Raw genomic sequence first — 20,457 nt, forward strand, 5'->3', positions numbered from 1 at the left:
TGCATTTGAGTAGTTATATGCATCACGTAAAATAATTTTGTTTCAGGTTGATATACGAGGGAGTTTATATGGGTTACTGGCGTCACACCCGGTGGCGCCGCTGGTGTCGCTGCACCACGTGGAAACAGTAGACCAGCTGTTTCCGAGCTCAACCCGGGTTGAATCATACAAGAAGCTAGTGGAGGCGTATAAAATGGATCCAGGACGGATCTTGCAACAGAGTATCTGCCACGACCTACAACGGAACTGGTCGATATCGGTATCATGGGGCTACAGTGTACAGCTGTATCCTTCACTGTTGACGGCGAAAGAACTGGAAATAGCGCTGGGGACGTTTCAGACATGGAAGAGTTGGAGTGATGAGCCATTCGTGTTCAACATCCGATCAGTGAGCGACCCGTGCGGGAGGCCGGTGGTCTACTTCTTGGATCGGGTAGAGAGCGCGGGTGGAGGGGAGACCCGATCCACGTACATGAGGTATGGGGATGTGCTGGAAAAGAAATGCAATGGAGATAACTACACGGCGACCATGCGTGTTGACTTGGTAAACGTCACTGCCCCTCGACTTACTCGAGACCTGTGGAATAAGGTAAGGGAGCTGGTTGAATATTCAGACAATGTTTTTCTTGGTATGTATATATTGTGGAGGATAAGATTAAGAATTGTTTTGTTTGGATGGTGTGTTTGGGGATGACTCCAATGAGCAGGCGCCACGTAGACAATGTTGCGAGGTAATGAATGACAGTAATGGCGTGGAGAGCACAGTAGTGATCAAAGTCAGAGGTTGTCATCGATTCGAGAGTGTGACTCCACCATAGTTTTACTATGCATGCCACACGGAAAGTAAGAGGTATCAAGAAATCCAATTAAGGTGATCTAAAGAAGATCGGAAAAACAGGGGCAAAAAAGTTATACTATCTCCCGTACTAATTTAATTATAAGACTTTATTTATAAATTATAAAGTATAAATAAAGTCTTATAGTTAGAACCGGAATAGTATTACCTCTAGTCCTAAATATAAAAAATAATTGATTAATTTGAGGAGATTAAGAAAATAAGTTAAGTTAGTTATTTGTAATAAGTAGATGTTGTCTTTCCTAAAATATTCTTGCTAATCAAGTGTATTAATTATAACTATCATTATTAGAAGAACTATCTTAAAAAAAATACATAAATATGAGACACAAAGTAAATTGGGGTCCTATATTTAGGGTCAAAATAAAAGTTAAACAAAATCTTATACTAAGGACCTGAAATAGTATTTAAATACTCATCCGTTCCTAAATATAAGACTTCTTTTTGTAGTGTAATTTATACTATAAAAAGGGTTTTATATTTAAAACCGGAGTAGTACTTCATTCAGAATTTAGCGTATGATAAAATGCACCGACCCAGGGTTATATAATGGGCATGTTGAAATATTCGAAATTTAAATTAAAGAGGTCCCATGAGTCCGGTAATAAATAATCCATGTCTTCATAAAGTTGTGAATTGACTCAGTTTATATTTTATTATTTCTTTTTCTGATGATTTATAAATCTTTTTGTGGAATTTGCTTGAATTGAGGTGGCCTATGGCCTCTGGCCTTCCTTTTTTCTCCCTCACGAATGTAGAAAACTTCAAAAGCATTGATGTATCTCCGTTTTTTTCCTTTCCGGAAAAAAATGTCTATTTTTCCCTTATTTTCTTTATATATATACACACACGTATAAATTCTAATATTTTCTGTAATGTATCTAGAGCTAGTAAAAAGGGCCCAAACCATACCAACTTATATAACATGGGTTTTGGAGCATGAGTTCATTTTTATTATATGGGCTTACTTCGATGAAAGCTATTTTGTAAGGTTGCAATTTTTTAAAATTTTTTAAAATATTGATAAAAAGGATAAGATACAAATCACAGCATCAAAGGTATGATGGTCTAAATGTCAATTCTACAAGTAATAATCTTATGCAAAAACTTACTTAACTTAATAATTAATTAACTTACTTAACTTTCTTAATCTAATCAAATTAATTAAATAGATCTTATATTAAGAATCAGAAGAGTATTATATTTGCATATATATATATATATATATTTTCCAGAGGAGTATTACATAGATAGACGTAAGGCTATTTGTGGGGGGGGGGTCATTTTTCTACATTGGCTTACCATCTTTCTTTCTCATTTGGGATAGATTTTTGGAAATGCAATTATTTATGCAATGACCTGAAGTATTGATTCAAGATTAATTCAGGACTTCAGGTTCAATTGTGACCACAATAAGAAAGTATTATTGACGGATAATGGTCATTTTCTTAAGAGAAGCTTCCCGATATAAGTGCCAGCAATTTTATTAGCTAACTAAATTTCACTTATTTGACAAATAATATTATTGGAAAATTATACCTAAGATCTATACAAGATTATTTTGTTGTAAAATATCGCATAATATTATAACGAGGCATAAGGTTCAAACGACTTAAAGAAATATAACTTGACCCAGAACACCAATAATTCCTTGATATATATATATATATATATATTTATTTATTTGTTGGTACAAAATCCCTTGATATTTTATTTGCCAATTTACCATTAGAAGCGTTCATCGAAATCAAATTGACTTGAACCGTACAAAATCAAACTTAACTAAAGTCAAACAAAATATGGGTTAAAATATGAAGTTCAAGTTGGGTACAGCACGTAAAAGCTAAGAAAAATTAATTTTTTGGTTCTCATAGTTTTGATACATTTGTAACTCATCTCCTATACTTTGACTCGATACAACAAGTCAAATTTCAAGAATTGAGTTACAACTAAGTCAAAACTATACGGATTAAATTATACTGAGTCAAAATATAAAGATTGAATTATAAGTAAGTGAAAACTATAGCAACCGAAAGATTAATCTTCCTTAAAAACTATTATCCAGGAGGTCTTTGCATTGGTTGGTTAATTATGCTTGCTTCCTTTTAAACTTACAAAATTAAAGGGAAGTCCCCAAATGAAAGATACCAACTTTTCTTATTGATAAACAAGACGAAATCAAGATTTGAGAGCTGGAATTGAAAAGCACATATATAGTATATTATAAAGTTTATATAAATTTGTAAAGGATGAAAATACATAATATCTACATAATAAACTCATTGAATAAATCCAAAATGAAAATTATTCAACAACTTTCTGGAAGTCTCCAGGAAAACTATTGTTCAAAAGTATTAATATTATTGCACTATTTCTACTTATCCTCCTAAATTTATTCATTTATTCCATTTACACATCTATTAAGCAAATTGATCCGGGTTCGAATAAAACAATATTTTCCCGGACACTAAAAAAAACTGAAATTTCAAGTAAAATTCTTTGACTATCCATAACTTTTTTTTAAAAAAAATGTTATATGAATTTTATACAATTTTTGCCTGAGAAAATATGTCCCTAATATTAACTCATTATTATATCTTTTTTTTTTGGGTAATAGTCTCGGGAAATAAAAATAGAAAATTTGAGCGGTGAAGATTGAAGCTTAGACAAGAACCTCAAATCAGCACAGTTCCCAGAAGACTCGATTTTGTTTGTAAATAAAGTCTGGTATATCCTCAGAATGGAGGTTCAAAGACCAACACAAAAAACCAAAGGCCACGTCGGAATGCAGCCAAATCCGCTGCTATTTGTGTGGCTGTTAGTTTTTCGCTACCCAAAAATCCACAGCTATATCCTATCTCTGCTCTCTCGCTTTCGCTTCACTCTATCCATCGCAATCCCACTATAAAGCCACCCTCACCTCTCTCTTTCCCACGCACCAAACACTTTGAAACTCTTCTCTATTTCGTCTTCTTCATCTTCCCTTCAATTCAAGTTCCCTACTGCCTAATACCATCCTTTTGGCTTTGTATACAAAAATGGCAGCTTCACTGTCCACCATCAAAGCTGTTAACAGAGCACCGGTATTATGTTCTCCCCGCTTTTCTGTCTTAGTACATCAACTGTTCGTGTTTTTGTTGCATCCGATCATAAATGTGTTTGCTTTCACACTTTGTTTCTCAATGTTGGTTGTGCTCTGTATTTTGATTCTCTACGTTGAAATTTGAGTTATTTTCTTTCTGTATGTTCTAATTTTGCTGCTAGAGATGGGATCACGCAATTCAACTAACGAAGCTCTTGTGTGTCAACTAATGTGTTAAAAAATTAAACTAAAGTACCACATGTATCTTCACTTTAACTTCACCAGCTCCTTTGATATTTGTCACTCTCTGTTCTATTAATTGAAATCAACCACAAATATTTGGATGTCCTGGGTTGAGATCTTGGGTTTTTCTCTCAGCTATATCTAGATTGTTCGGATTTGTTGTGAAAAACATTTCTTTAGCAGTTGAATTTAAAGCTTTTGAGTTTAAAAAAAGTATAGCGCCTCTATGACTACGTGATCAGTAATGCCGTCCTTGCCGTACCACTTCCCACTATCAAGATTAAAATTGACCATTGCTGTTTTCTGTTTTGGGATGCTGAGTAGGTATTTTGGCTTCTTGCTGTCCGGGTTCGTACTTATTTGTTCTTAAAAATGTGTCTTGCTATTTATTTGGAAACTATGGATGCAGTTGAACCTGAGTGGCTCCACCGGGGCTCCGGTGACAAGCTCAGCTTTCTTTGGAACTAGCTTGAGGAAGATCAACTCTAGGGTTGCCAACCAGAGGAATTCATGCGGGAATTTTAAGGTTTCTGCAGCAATAGAGTATGATGAAGAGAAGCAGACTGAAAAGGATAGATGGGGAGGGCTTGCCTATGACATTTCAGATGACCAACAAGATATCACTAGAGGAAAGGGAATGGTGGACACCCTCTTCCAAGCTCCCATGGAAAGTGGCACTCACTATGCTGTCATGAGTTCCTACGATTACATCAGTACTGGTCTTCGCCAGTAAGTGATTCTGAAATAAAATTATTCTGTTAATCCTTAGTTTAGAAATTTGTGACATAGTTCCCATAGTCTTGAATAGAACACGTTTGTTTTCAATCTAAAAACTGCATTGTGCTGATGTTTAACGTCGAACATGCATATAATTTAAGGTACAATCTGGACAACATGATGGATGGCTTCTATATTGCTCCAGCATTTATGGACAAAGTTGTTGTTCACATCACCAAGAACTTTTTGAGTTTGCCAAACATCAAGGTTCCTCTTATTTTGGGTATCTGGGGAGGCAAAGGTCAGGGGAAGTCATTCCAGTGTGAACTTGTCTTTGCCAAGATGGGAATCAAGTAAGTTCCATTCTTTTACTACTATGAATCATTCTCCGCCCTTGGAACAAAATGGTTTTGAAGTCCGAGGAATGAAGCATTGATGCTTAGACTTGGGAACAAATAATAACTGAAACTGTGCTTGATTGTTACCCAAATGTCTGATCTTATACCCTCAATGAATTCTTTCAGCCCCATAATGATGAGTGCTGGAGAATTGGAAAGTGGAAATGCTGGAGAGCCGGCAAAGTTGATCAGGCAAAGGTACCGAGAGGCAGCCGACATCATCAGGAAAGGGAAAATGTGCTGCCTCTTCATCAATGACCTTGATGCAGGAGCTGGCAGGCTTGGTGGAACCACACAATACACAGTGAACAACCAGATGGTTAATGCAACCTTAATGAACATAGCTGACAACCCAACCAACGTCCAGCTTCCTGGTATGTACAACAAAGAGGAGAATCCTCGGGTGCCAATCATTGTTACTGGTAACGATTTCTCAACTCTGTATGCACCTCTCATTCGCGATGGACGTATGGAGAAGTTCTACTGGGCGCCTACTAGGGAAGACCGCATTGGTGTCTGCCAAGGTATCTTCAGAACAGACAATGTTCCCAAGGAAGACATAATCAAGCTTGTTGACACCTTCCCTGGCCAGTCCATTGGTAAGCCTGACCTCAATCCAACCTCCAGTTTTCTATTTCTCTTTGCTGGTAAACTATTATCACAAATCTCATATCTAAAATGCACTGAAATTTAAACAATATCATCAGATATCAGACTATGCATGTAAAATGTAAATGATGAAGTTTCTTTTACACAATTTTGTGCAGACTTCTTTGGGGCATTGAGGGCAAGAGTATATGATGATGAAGTGAGGAACTGGATTTCTGGTGTGGGAGTAGAGAATATTGGGAGAAGGCTTGTGAACTCAAAAGAAGGTCCTCCAACTTTTGAGCAGCCAAAGATGACTGTAGAGAAGCTGCTTGAGTATGGAAACATGCTTGTGCAAGAGCAGGAGAATGTGAAGAGGGTTCAATTGTCCGACAAGTACCTCAAAGAGGCAGCCCTTGGAGACGCCAACGAAGATTCCATGAAGTCCGGGAACTTTTACGGTAACATCCATGATCCTAATGTCCTTTCTTGAAGCGTAGTTTTAAGATGCAGACCAACTCAACTGGTTTAACCTGCGGTTTAGGATTGTGACAGAAGTAAGATTTGGAACAAATATGACGTGGGATAGTGTTGCCTAAATGTTTGTGGATGCAGGACAAGGAGCTCAACATGTTCATGTTCCTGTCCCTGAAGGTTGCGCAGACCCTTCTGCTGAAAACTATGATCCAACGGCTAGGAGTGACGATGGAAGCTGCACTTACAAATTTTAAGTGATTCCTTTTGTATTTTTGGGCAGATATAAAAATGAAAACTGGGAGAGAAAATAGTGCAGGGAGGGTGATACTAGCAGTAAGTCTGTCAGAAAAATCATTATGTGTACCAATATTATAGTGACCTGTAAATTTAAGGGGGCATTGATATGAAATGGTACATTGTGTTTACTGCTTCTGTAACTTGGCAGGTGGATATATTAAACGGCTGGGTGGTGACAGGCGAACGAATTGGTGTTAATTCGTGCTAGAAATATATAAAATTTTCTTATAGGGATTTGCGTCCCCATGCTATATGTCTTCTTGTTATTATTCAGGATGATCTGTAGCTGCTGGGAATAGCAATGGGCAGAACCCCGTGAATCTTATTTTATTATATTTAATATAATTCCATTTTCCTGCCCCAAAAAACAAATTGGGAGGAACAGACTTGGGCCTGCAGTTTTTGGCCCCAGTGCTTCTTCTCCCTTGTCCTCTGTTACCCCGCAGCCTCTGTGCGGGTGATTTTTTTTTTTTTCCCTGATTTTTGAATGGGGTAATGTTGTTTACTTGTTTGGTTGCATAAACTATAATCCGTCCAATTTTTAATATAACAATAATACAATTACCTTATAAATATTAAGAAAGTTAATTAAATTTGTTATTTACTATATTTAAGATCGAAAATAGTAGAATCTTTTGTTACATGTGACACAACACAAGACCTAATCACTACTTCAAGAAATTATCATTATAAAAAGAAATACAATAACAATCTTTATTCCTCAAAGGAGTTCGCTAACCGCAAGCGGGGACAAGTGGTGACAGCAGAAACAACACTTAGGGGATGTTTAGGTAGAAATGAAACTATGATTTTAAAAATACTTTTGTGGTATACGAAGTAAATATGTAGAGGAGTTTGTCTCGTTTTGCAGAAAAGTGCTTTTCTGGGTGCTTCCGAACACCTCCTTAAAAGTTTTGGATAAGCTTGTAATTGAATTACTAAAAGATAATGAATCAATTATTTTGTTGACTTAAACATCATGTTCCAACAATACATGTACAAAACTTGGAAAATGTAGTGGAGAAATGTCGCTTCTGAGGCTAGGCAGGAAAATATGATGCTAAATAAAAATCCAGAATAGAACAGCGTGAAACAGAATCCAAATGGGGATGAGTTGTCGTCAGGGGTGAAGACATAAAAGGAATCAGATAATGAAGTGGAGGATAGGATTGGAACTCGGAAGGCAGAGTCAAATTTGTTGGAGACTCTTGTTATAATAATTTGAAGAATTTGAGAATGGGAACGGCAAGGAAGCACGAGGCTGCCTTCATTGTGTCTGAAAATTCTATGATTCTGCCTTTGGCGAGCAACCGCGACCTAACCTTCCAATACCGCCGTCTGTTTTTACTATGTCCACCTCCGCTTCGGCTTCTTTCATTATACTTTGATATTTAATATGGGACCTAATTATTGAGTTGATTTTTATTTTAAATATAAGATCTATTTCTCATATTTATTAATTTTTTCTAAATTACCCTATAGACACTTTCTCAACCATGATCAAGTAAAAAAAGAAAGAATGATATTAAAAAAGATGATTATGGTATTTTAAGAAAAACATGTTATATTTTTCATAATTAACTAACTTATCTAACTTTCTTAATCTAATCAAATTTTTTAAATAGGTTTTATATTAAGAACCAGAGTAGTACTTATTTTCTGTGTTAAATATAAGAACTAATTAAATGTTAAATTTAGTTCTACATATAAAATCTCATCTATTTTGTTTTTTAAATTTATAATATTTTCTTCAAGATATCTCTATTAATTGTAAGAGATTTGCATTAAAGAGTAATTCTAATGTATGTGATTAAATAGGATAATTTTGAGAAATTCATATATATTTATTATAAATAACTAACTCAATTAATTTACCTGCAATTGATCTTGCATTGAATTATTCAAATCACCCTCAGTATTCGTCGCATCCTTAAACCACGTTATAGCCAGCTTAAAAGATGAGTAGGTTGCAAACCTGGTCTTGTCTTGTAAAAACCCTAACCATTTTGAGTCGGGCAAGGATGGGCTAGACAGGACGGGCTTTTCCGTTTAACTTAATGACACCTTGCCTATGTAGCAAAAAAAAAAATCAATTATCATGTTTTGAAACAAGTGAGAGGAAAAAAATTTATCACCGATGACTCAATCACTCACACACACACATATATATAAGGTTTATATAGTCTTGTTCTTCAACCTTCGATTTCTTATAAGAGGTAAAAAATATTTAATAATTAAAACATTTAATAATTGAACTAATTCTATAGTTTAATTCTGTAATTCATTCATATGGTTGACGGATTCTTATAATCATGTGAAAGCATAAGATTTGAAAGGTGGTTTTATTTTATTTTTTGTTTTAAAAAATTGGAGGTAAGACAAAAAGAAAGAAATTTGACTTGAAATAATTTAGCATATGTAATCTTATATTTTGATATTTGGTTTTTTTATATAATTATAATTTTTATGTTCTTTTCATTTTTTTAATTTTACCTAATTTTTTTTACCTAAAATAAAGGAAATAATTGCTTAAAATTATATTATATTATATATATAATTATATATTTTTCGGATAGGGCCAAATGGGTAAGGCAGCATACTCTGTCCGTGGCCTTGCTTGCCTGCGAATTAGCTCTGCTCCAAAATGCCTATTTTTATTTGGGCAGCTTTTTTTTGGTTTGGGCTGTACACTTTTTTACAGGCTTGGATAGATTTATTGGACCTGCAGCCTCATGCACACCTTTAGTTTCAATGACACCCAGGAAAAAAAAAATAGTGCATATTTGTCAATGTTTGCACACTGGACCGCCCAGTTCAGCCCGAAAACCAACGAACTAGCCGCTTATCCAGTCCGGTTCTCATCTAGACCAGAAAAATTTTAAACCGGTGTGAACCGTTCTGACTCAGCGTGAACCGGGTGTAAATTGGAAAACCCGCTGTGTTGGGCGGCTTAGCTCGGTGACTTGAAAAAATAAACCAGATGGAGAATATGGAGCGAGGAAGAAGAAACATAGAAATAAAAGAATGACTTCTGTCTGCCTCCCGCTCTGCAAGTTTACCTTTTGCCGGTTGCAACTACAAGCCAGTTGACCTTGATCTATTTTCTTTCCTTTGAGTTTATCTAAAACGAAGGGAGGGGGTGTGGACTGCAGAGGTATGAAAATGAAGAAGGGAAGAAGAGCATCTGAAACGAAAAAAGACGAGAGAGGAGACAAATGAAGAAAGAGGAAAGAGAGAAAGGGAAAGGAGGAAAGAAAATAATCGTTGATTAATGATTCAGACTTTGAAAAACGTGAGATGCTTTGGAAATAATAATAACGGAGAGAGCAAAATAAAATTTGAAATAAATTAAATTAATGTTAAAAATATATTAACGGCTAACAATGCGGTTTATATTTCCTGGGTAAAGATATACGAGGCATCAACATAAAACATGAAACCACAATTTAAATTGGGAACAAACTTAGTAGAGTATTATTTATTATATATAATTAATTTATTTTATATATATTATTGATGGCACACAAATAGTATATATATTATTATAATTACAGAATAAGTCACATATTATTAATTTTATGTGTAAATATTATGTTTATTATTATTTGACATTTGCTTTTATATCTTCACTCTATTTTTTTAAAATAATCAATATAAATTTGAGAATATGTTATTTTAATCAATATCGGTATGATTCCGGGTTGATCCCGATTTGACTCACTATCTCGACCGGTTTAGTAACCGGTTTAGTAACCGGTTTCGTTTTTAGTACCTTGATATTTGTTGCTTAAATCTTGTTTCAGCTATTCTCTGTATAAAACAGATATATTACTGGTTTCTCAGAATTTAGCACGCGCGCTAAATATTTACTCAAATTATATTCTTAAAAATTTCATTATATATATGTGTGATTAAATATTGAGATAAATGTACGATCATACAAGAAAATATAGCATTTAAAAAGAAAACATCAGAGTAAGAGTCGGTGTGACACCTATCCAAAAGAAAAATAATTAAAAATCGCTTAAAATGGTTTGGACATGTGCAGAGAAGGCCATTGGAGGTCTCAATGAGGAGAGTAGATCAGACAATATGGAGCCTCATAAAAAGAGGTAGAGGAAGATCGAGAAGAATGCTTAATGAGGTTATTGAACGAGACCTCCTGGTCAACAATATATCTAAAAACTGGATTGTTGATAGAATACAATGGCGTCGTGTGATTTATGTAGTCGATCCCACCTAATGGGATAAAACTTGTTATTATTGTACATGTACGTGATTAAAGAAATTAACATAATGAATATAAAAAATTTAGCTCAGATATTATCATATCCCTCATCATTGAATTTAGACACGTTTGGGTGCGTGTCATAAAGTAGAGTATTTTGGCCGAAAAAAATAAAGTAGAGTATTTTTTTTCCCCTTCAAAAATTCTTCAACCGAAATTACTTTTAAACTGTAATTTAATAACGAATTAAATTAAACTCTCCGACTTAAATATGAAAAACCCCCCATCATGCGCGCGAGATATTCCCTGTGGCAATGAACGACATCCACAAAATTAAATAACACATTTCATATACTTTTTTCCCCAATATTTTGTATCCAAAAAAGAAGAAAACAGAAATATAAAACTTTATTTAATTTTTATTTTGATCTTAAATATAAAATATCAATATATTTTGTCTATCATATTTATTTTTTTAAGATAGTCTTTCTAATGGTTCTAGCTAATAAAATTGATTAGTAAAAAAATTCAGAAAAAAACAATACTTATTTATAATAATAATTAACTTAATTTTTTAAAATTTACTCAAATTAGTCAGTCATTTGTCAACATGGTTTGCAAACCCCGGGGGAACGACAAGTGTTGACAGCAGAAACAACACTTAAAAGTTATAGATAAGGTTGTAATTGAATTAGTAAAAGATAATGAATTTATTACTTTGTTGACTTAAACGTCATGTTTCAACAATATATGTACAAAACTTGGAAAACACTATATTGTAATTCCGATATCTCAAAATGCAGTGGAGAAATGTCGCTTTCTGAGACCAGGCAGGAAAAAATGATGCCAAATAAAAATCCAGAATAGGACCGCGGGAAACAGAACCCAAATGGGGATGAGTTGCCGTCATGGGTGAAGATATAAAATGAATCAAATAATGAAGTGGGGGATAAGATTGGAACTTGGAAGGCAGAGTCAAATTTGTTGAGACGCTTGTTGTAATAATTTGAAGAATTCGAGAATGGGAATGGCGAGGAAGCACGAAGCTGCCTTCCTTGTGTCTGAATCTGAAAATTCTTTGATTCTGCCTTTGGTGAGCAACCGCCACCTAACTTTCCAATACTGTGGTCTCTTTCCACTATGCCCGTCTCCTCTTCTTTTTTCGTAATACTCTTCTGATTTTAAATATGAAATCTATTTGCTGGTTCTCATATTTAGAATTAAAAAAAATATTATTTTCTGTATTAAATATAAAAACTAATTGAATGTTAAATTTAGTTCTAAATATAAGATTTTATTCATTTTATTTTTAAAATTTATAATATTTTTTAATGAAATCCTTATTAATGGTAAGGAATTTGCACCAAAAGATAATTCTGATATATATAATTAAATAGGATAATTTAAAGAAATTCACACATATTTGTTAAAAAATAATCAACTTAACTAATTTGTTTGCAACCGATCTTGCATTGAATTATTCATATCACCCTCAATATTTGTTGCATCCTTAGACCACGTTACAGTTTTAGTGACACACTGAAAAAAGAAAAAAGAAAAAAGAAGAAGTGTATATTTAATTTGTTGCTTAAACCTTGTCTCAGCTATTCTCCCCATAAAACAGATGTATTACTAGCTTCCCTTTCTATAAACCCTTTCATACTATGATCGGAATTCAACATGCGCTCTAAGTATTTATCAAATTTTATTTTTTTAATACATGTCTGATTAAAAAATTTAACATAATAAATATAAAAAATTTAGTCTAAATGTTATCATTTTTCTTATCACTGAATTTAGACACATTCGGGTGCGTGCTATAAAGTAGAGTATTTTGGCCCGAAAAAAATAGGGTAGAGTATTTTTTTTTTCCCTTAAAAAATTCTTCAACCGAAATTGCTTTCATTTCAAATTTTATTTTTTTCCCCAAATAAAAACTGTAATTTAATAACGAATTAAATTAAATAACACGTTTCACATACTTTGTTTTTCGATAAGATCCATATGTACGCAGAGCTCGTTCCATTTGAAGGCCTCCGTTATGGAATCAAAAAAGGCTGGCCAGCGCACGCTTGGAGTCGTTAGAATCATTATAAAAACTTCATTCTTGGCCTTCTCATTAATATCCTTTTATAAAAACTTCATTACGAAACATCACAGTCTTCAGCTAGCAGCATGCCATGGTTTTTTTGTTTTTGGAATTTAAAAAAAAAAAGTCTAAAACGGGTGGGCGTTATGTTCTTTGATTCCATTACTGAAATAAATTTGCCAATCATCCATGGGTTTGGCAATCAGCAGTAAGAATCACGCCGTCTCACCGAACAAGAAGAAAGTTTGACGAATCGCTGCCTCGATATTACTTTAACAAGAGTCAGATTCAAAAGTCTTTGGATAGGATTAACTCGTTAAAAGTACTTTTTAAAAGGTTTTTTTTTTTTTTAAATCAAGACAAACTTTTCATTTATTTATTTTTTATACCACAAAATTATTTTTAAAATTATATTGTTCCGGTTCATAATATAAAATCTTGTTTGACTTTTATTTTGATCTTAAATATAAGATTCTAATTCATTTTGTTTATCATATTTATGTACTTATTCTCAATATAGTCTTTATAATAATAATAGTTCCGGTCAATAAACTTGATTAGCAAAAATATTTTAGAAAAAATAACACCTATTCATTATAAACAATTAACTTAACTTATTTTTTTAATCTATTTAAATTAGTTAACTAACTCTTATATTAAGACCGAAGTGGTAGTTTTGTTTTTATCCACCATAACCTCCTAGTTTTGGTTTATGTTAAGGCCTGAACACTTAGGTTACATTTGGTATGAAGTATTGAAAATAAGAGATAAGCATTGAGATTGCGATTAAAAACATATGTTAAAAAAATATTTAGCATGAGTGATTTCTTATCACATGAGATTAGACAATCCTATATAGATAGGATTGGAGAATATCACCTCCCCTCATGATATTTTTTAATCCTACATATATAAGTTTGTCTCATCCCAAGTATCATATAATTACTTATACTAAATATTTTTTTAATATAATTTTATATTTTTAATTTTAATCCCTATTTTTTATTTTTAATGTTTTGTAGTAAACAGAAACTAAGTTTTTGTACGAAAAGGCTGCTCACAATCTTTAACTTCACTAGGTGAACGTATGATCACTGAAAATAACAAAGATGAGTGAAATATTTCTGACTGGGACTGATGAAAACTGAAAAGCCCTGCTCACCTAAAAATTAAGCGCCCGTTTGGATTAGCGATTGGAAAAGTAGTTTATGGATAAATGAAGTTGGGTAAAAGCTAAATTGAATAAACTGAATTGTGTTTAGATTGGAGTTTAAAAAAGCTAGTTTGCAAAAGTAAGATTGATAAAAAGTTGTTTGGATTATGATTGAGTAAAAGTAAGTCTGGTTGTAAAATGACCAAAATGAGTATGAGTTTTAATAAATAACGAAACATGATAAAAAAATTTGTATAATATAATGAATTTAAATTAATTTAATATAAAGAAGTGAAATTTAACAGGTGATTTAAAATTTAAAATTTTAAAAATCAAAAAAAATATTTTAAAAATGAAGCTCCTTGGGCGGCAAAGTAATGAGCCTTTACGTTAATCTGAGAGGGGTCATGGGTGATGAAAGCTTGATAAAAAAAAAAAGAAGTAAATAGGGAATAATGATAGAAGTGGGAGAACAACAAAGGAGGAAATTAAAAAAAAAAGGACCCTCTGACAGCAACGAAATTGTGGGAGAGCTGAGGTGAAAAAAACGAAGAAAGTTGAAATGAGAAAATATGGCAGAAGTGAGAGAAAAGAAGCTCTGGCAGAAAATAAGCTCTTCAATAAGCTATAAAATTCAGCTTGAGAGACAACGTACGTTTGCTGGCTTAAATTTCATAAGCTCCTTTTTTTTTAAGCCCAACCAAACAGCATGATTTTTCCAATCTGACTTACACTACAAATAAGCTACTTTTAAACCCCTCAAAAGCCATGCCAAACGGACCCTAACTGGTTGGAAGCATTGTTTTTTTTTGGCTGCATTGTTGATATCTAAGTATCTAACATATTTCAACAGCGTTATTATGAGTCAGGAAGGGAAGTGCAGGCAGCATTGCGTAGACAGCAATAGCATATGGGGGGGGTACTGGTTTGATCCGGACGGGAAGAGGATCAGAGTGGGTCCCATGAAAAAGGACAGCACCCAAGGAAAGAGAGCACACAAAGTGAGCTGAACCAAAATCTGTCCAAAATTTAATTAATGGCAAAATAACAGCTGGGATCAAATAAGAACAACAATTATACTTTACAACTCTAAAATTTTAGCATTTCATTTTGGAGCCTTGCTTCACATCCATCCAATGTTCAAAGAAACTACCCCGTCACCCACACTTCCCTATTAATCCCATTCAAAATCCAATAAAAATTCCATTGGCATTATTTTAATTTAAGTATTCTTCCATATTTATCCTTTAATTTTAAAAAAAAAACATAGTATATGAATTGAGAATCCTTAAAAAAAAAAGAGAGAGCTTCGTTTGAAAAGGTTTCAACTTAGATTTTAGAATTCTCAACTTGTTCCAACCTGTTTATATATCTTGAAAATTGAAACAGATGTGAACAAAATGTGTAGTTAAAAAAGACTCCAACCAAGTTTCTATTATTTTCAACTTGTTGATATAATAATACTACCTCCGGTCCTTAATATAAGACTTTGTTTGACTTTTATTTTGGTCCTAAATATAAGACCCCGATCCATTTTGTCTATCATATTTATGTATTTTTTTTCAAGATAGTCCTTCTAATAATTGTAGTTCTAACCAATATAGTTGATTAGTAAGGATATTTTAGGAAAGACAACACCTATTTATTACAAATAACTAACTTAACTTCTTTCCTTAATCTCCTCAAATTAGTCAACTGGGTCTTATAATTAGGACCGGAAGTAGTATATATTATTTTTAAGTCCTATTTTAATAATATTATTTAAAATTCAATAATGAATACTTTCCAATTGTTAATTAAAAACACTCTTAATTGAACTACAAATTATAATTTGAAGATTGTAAAGCTCTTTTATTCTTTTTCCAGAATAGGAAGGAACATTTTCAAATGACGAATGAAAATGTCGGGGCCTCAAATGGAATTTATGTTTTTAACGGGGTTTTCAAAGGGTGATATTCCCAAAGCAAAGTGATGAGCTCCAGCAAAACCCAGAGAAGTTTGAGGAAGTATCCTAGAAACGCACGTCAGTCATTAGTCGCCCCTCTTTCCATCCCCATTAAAGCTAACAAAAATCATTTTTCTAATTAAAGGCTGCTTCTCTTTGTCGTCTCTGCCTCTTTTCACTCTGTTGCTTTGCTCCATCCAAGCATGGACTTCTGAGTGAAAGAAAGCTTATTATTTCCTTTTACTCTTACCGCACCAAACACAACCATTCCTTATTTGCCTCATTACCTTTCCTTCCCTTTTTTCTTTCTTCATCATGCTTTGTTTCTTATAATCCCTATCCCTTTCCCCTCATATTCCTTGATTCATTGATTCCCGCTTCTCCTTCTAACTAATTCCTATTTACCATGGCTGCCCTTCTTCTCACACTCTCCTCTGTTTTTCTCTTCCTTCTCGTTCCTGTGTTTTCTCAGGTTGACGAGGTTTTCTTCCCCGGATTTAAGGGTGCCGGAACCAACATAACACTGAACGGTATAGCAGAAATCGAGAAAAACGGAATCTTGCAATTGACGAACCAGACGAGTAGACTAAAGGGTCATGCTTTTTATTCGTCTCCATTCCGGTTCAAGAACTCGTCTTCTGGTAAAGCCTTCTCCTTCTCTGCTTCTTTTGCTCTCGTCACTGTCCCTGTGTTCTTCAAGCTCGGTGGCCATGGCTTGGCTTTTACTATAGCAACTTCCAAAAATCTCAACGGCTTACCCAGTCAGTATCTTGGCCTTCTTAATAACTCCGATGGCGGAAATTTCTCCAACCGTTTCTTCGCCGTCGAGTTCGACACCGTCCAGGACTTCGAATTCCACGACAGGAACGACAACCATGTTGGAATAGACTTAAACAGCTTAGTCTCCAACGCATCTGAGACTGCAGCGTATTACCCCGATGATTCAGGTGTAAAGAAGCGAGATCTCAATCTCTCCGGTGGGACGCCGATTATGGCTTGGGTGGATTACGATTCGGCTGCAAATCTCGTGAGTGTTACTCTCTCTCCTTCTTCTACAAAACCCAGAAAGCCACTGTTGACGTTTCCTGTAGATCTCTCGCCGATTTTTGAAGATTATATGTATGTTGGATTCTCTGCTTCCACGGGTCTTCTTGCTAGCTCCCATTACATCTTGGGTTGGAGCTTCAAAATCAATGGTCCAGCACGAGCTCTCGATCTCTCTTCTCTCCCACATCTTCCAGGTCCGAAGAAGCAGCCGACGAAGCTCATCATCGGCGTAACAGTGCCAGTCATACTGATTACGTTATCGGCGATAGTCCTCGGTATTTATTTGTTTAGGAAAATAAAAAACGCCGACATAATAGAAGCGTGGGAGCTAGAAATCGGACCCCATCGATATTCCTACCAAGAGCTCAAGAAAGCGACAAGAGGTTTCAAGGATAAGGAGCTCCTCGGACAAGGTGGGTTTGGTCGAGTGTACAAAGGAATACTCCCGAGTTCGAAAACCGAGGTCGCAGTCAAACGAGTTTCCCACGACTCCAAACAGGGCCTCAGGGAGTTCGTCTCTGAAATCGCCAGCATTGGGCGGCTCCGTCACCGGAATCTCGTTCAGCTTCTGGGTTGGTGTCGCCGGGGAGGCGACCTCCTCCTCGTATATGATTACATGGCTAATGGGAGCTTGGACAAGTACCTATTCGACCGGCGAGAAACTGTTCTCACCTGGGAACAAAGGTTCAACATCATAAAAGGCGTCGCCTCAGCCCTCCTATATCTCCACGAAGGATATGAACAAGTCGTCCTTCACAGAGACGTCAAAGCAAGCAACGTCTTACTAGACGATGAACTCAACGGAAGATTAGGAGATTTCGGTTTGGCTAGATTATACGAACACGGGGCCAACCCGAGCACGACCAGAGTGGTGGGTACATTAGGCTATCTGGCTCCTGAATTACCTCGAACTGGTAGAGCCACAACGAGCTCCGATGTGTTTGCTTTCGGTGCTCTCATGCTCGAAGTGGTTTGCGGAAGAAGACCTATTGAACCGAAGGCTTTGCCAGAAGAGTTAATTCTAGTGGATTGGGTATGGGACAAGTACAAAGAAGGGAGGTTGCTGGACGCTGTGGATCCAAAGCTGAACGGGGAATATGATGAAGCAGAAGTAGTGACGGTGTTGAAACTGGGTTTGATTTGTTCGAATGATGTTCCTGAGGGCAGGCCCAGAATGAAACAATTGGTGATGTATTTGGAAGGAGAAGTGGAATTGCCAGAGAGTTTGAGAAAACCAGGAGGAGGGAATCGAAACCGGGAAGGGTTTGATGAGTTCTTATTCAATTCGTTTGCATCTTCTTCGTTTGGGAAGATGAGTGCTAGTTCTTATACTGAGCATAGAGACACAGATGGTACTCATTTTGCTTCTTTTAACACTAATTCACCTCTTTCTCTCCTCCATGCCAGAGGAGAAACAAGGTGATGATGATTGATGATTGATGAGGGTCTTGTACTGGGATTTCTGGTTTCTTTTTTTTCCAATTTGAATTCGTTTGCTGTAGAGAGACAGTTTTGGTCATGCTACTGATTGGATCAAAGACTCAAAGTTGTAAACAGTGACTCTACTTATTGAATGAAGAATTTTGCTCATTTTTATGTTAGTTTGGAATTACTTATATGTTGGTATAAAATTTGAAGCAAAACTTCTTTTTTATACTTATCTTATACTATCTCGTATCCTAATTATAAGAGTTAGTTGACTAATTTGAAAAAATTAAGAAAAGAAATTAAGTTAGTTATTTGTAATAAATAGGTGGTCTTTTTTAAAATATCTTTGCTAATTAAGTGTGTTGGCTAGAATTATTAGTTAGAAGAATTATCCTGGAAAAAAATGTATAAATATGAGAGATAAAATATATTAGAGTTTTATATCTGAAACAAAATAAAAGTCAAACAAGGTATTATATTAAGAATCGAAGGTAGTACTATATTGTTTAAATTAAGATTAAAAAAAGTTATTTTTGACACCTTTCCAAACAAGCACCAAAGTGATTTTTCATGGAGAAGGTTGTGATAGCACTGCCCCTTATTTTACGTATGATTAACACGAAATAAAAGAGGGACGTGTTATTGAACTTAAAAGGAGTCAAATAGGAACATTTTGGCAATTCAAGGTGGATCTGATCATACGTCACATTAAAACAGAAGAATAACAAACGTGATGATGGAAATTAATGAGAGGTGTGGTCGGCAACGTATGAGGTATGTTTTCCTAAGCATGTCCTCTAGCAATATATGTGCATCTGTCCCTGACCAACTCGTTGGAATTAGGAGAATATTAAAATCATAAAACGAGTCATGTAGTTTTTTATTTTTAATTTTTCATATAAAAATTACTTAATTTTTATTAGTAAGTTCAAAAAAAATTAGATGAATTAATTATTCATAATAAATATAACCTTGTCTTTTTAAAATAACTATATACTCCTCCAGTCCTAATTAGAAGACCCAATTGACTTATTTGAGGAGATTAAGGCAGTAAGTTAAGTTGGTTATTTATAATAAATAAGTGTTGTCATTCCTAAAATATCCTTGCTAATTAAGCATATTGGCTAAAACTATCATTATTAGAAGGATTATCTTGGAAAAAAATGCATAAATATAAGAGACAAAATGGATTGGGGTCTTATAATTAGGACCAAATAAAAAATCAAATGGGGTCTTATAACAAGGACCGAAGGAGTACTATAACATTATATTTTATATCATTTTATAAATTAAATAAATTAGTTTAAAACAATGGTAAGTATGAGAGAAAAATATATTGAAATTTCATATATAAAATTTTTGTATGGAAGCTGCGGGTAACTTAAAGTTGTTTTATAATTAATATCACCCAAAAGTGATTAAAAAAAGCCTAATTGTTTAAAAAACTAATGTTAATATATAATTCTTTTAACAGTCAGGGCGATGTTGCTTTTTTTTTTTAATACTTTCAAAGTGATATTAATTTTCAAAAAAATTAATTTCTGAACAAACTCCAAAATTAAACATTAATCCTCGATTAATGAATTAATGATGAAGGTTGTAATCAAGGAGCAATGTACGTGTGTTGTCTTCACTTCAATTACACGCCACTGGTCCGATGAGTCCCTCCAAACACCTCGTTATCATCGATGTCTCTGCGCACTCCGTTTTCTACGCTGTCTTTATACTTCTCCTGTCCTAATTATAAGACCCAATTAACTTATTTGAGAAGATTAAGGAAGTAAGTTAAGTTGGTTATTTATAATAAATAAATGTTGTTATTCCTAAAATATCCTTGCTAATTAAGTATATTGGCTAAAACTATCATTATTAGAAGGATTATCTTGGAAAAAAATGCATAAATATAAGA

General features: G+C 34.3%; 3 protein-coding genes across 4 annotated transcripts in view; all 3 read left to right on the top strand.

Annotated features, from left to right (window-relative positions):
* The window catches only part of LOC114739545 (uncharacterized), a 1,846-nt gene extending 950 nt beyond the window's left edge, over positions 1–896 (top strand). Inside the window, exons 2-3 of the mRNA XM_028927619.1 lie at positions 47–589; positions 708–896. Of these exons, the coding sequence (XP_028783452.1) occupies positions 47–589; positions 708–818 (654 nt within the window). The 3' untranslated portion in view covers positions 819–896. The remainder of the gene's footprint in view (positions 1–46; positions 590–707) is intronic.
* Positions 1–6,791, top strand: part of LOC114739546 (ribulose bisphosphate carboxylase/oxygenase activase 1, chloroplastic) — a 21,382-nt gene extending 14,591 nt beyond the window's left edge. The window contains exons 2-7 of one of the 2 annotated variants that reach the window (XM_028927622.1): positions 1,907–1,914; positions 4,811–4,910; positions 5,060–5,251; positions 5,423–5,895; positions 6,064–6,345; positions 6,500–6,791. In XM_028927622.1, coding sequence (XP_028783455.1) covers positions 4,819–4,910; positions 5,060–5,251; positions 5,423–5,895; positions 6,064–6,345; positions 6,500–6,615 — 1,155 coding nt within the window. In that variant the 5' untranslated portion in view covers positions 1,907–1,914; positions 4,811–4,818 and the 3' untranslated portion in view covers positions 6,616–6,791. Of the gene's footprint in view, positions 1–1,906; positions 1,915–3,798; positions 3,940–4,590; positions 4,911–5,059; positions 5,252–5,422; positions 5,896–6,063; positions 6,346–6,499 lie in introns of those variants that run through there. The other variant, XM_028927620.1, reaches the window with a different exon arrangement.
* A 9,301-nt stretch (positions 6,792–16,092) lies between these two features.
* Positions 16,093–18,721, top strand: LOC114739509 (L-type lectin-domain containing receptor kinase S.4-like). Its single transcript, XM_028927569.1, has one exon. The coding sequence runs from the start codon at positions 16,480–16,482 to the stop codon at positions 18,541–18,543; it is 2,064 nt and encodes a 687-aa protein (XP_028783402.1). The 5' UTR covers positions 16,093–16,479; the 3' UTR covers positions 18,544–18,721.
* The last annotated feature ends 1,736 nt before the right edge of the window (positions 18,722–20,457 follow it).

The sequence above is a fragment of the Neltuma alba genome, unplaced genomic scaffold (assembly GCF_004799145.2).
Source record: "Neltuma alba isolate B1F8T4 unplaced genomic scaffold, ASM479914v2 tig00002863_pilon, whole genome shotgun sequence".
Classification (NCBI taxonomy): Eukaryota; Viridiplantae; Streptophyta; class Magnoliopsida; order Fabales; family Fabaceae; genus Neltuma; species Neltuma alba.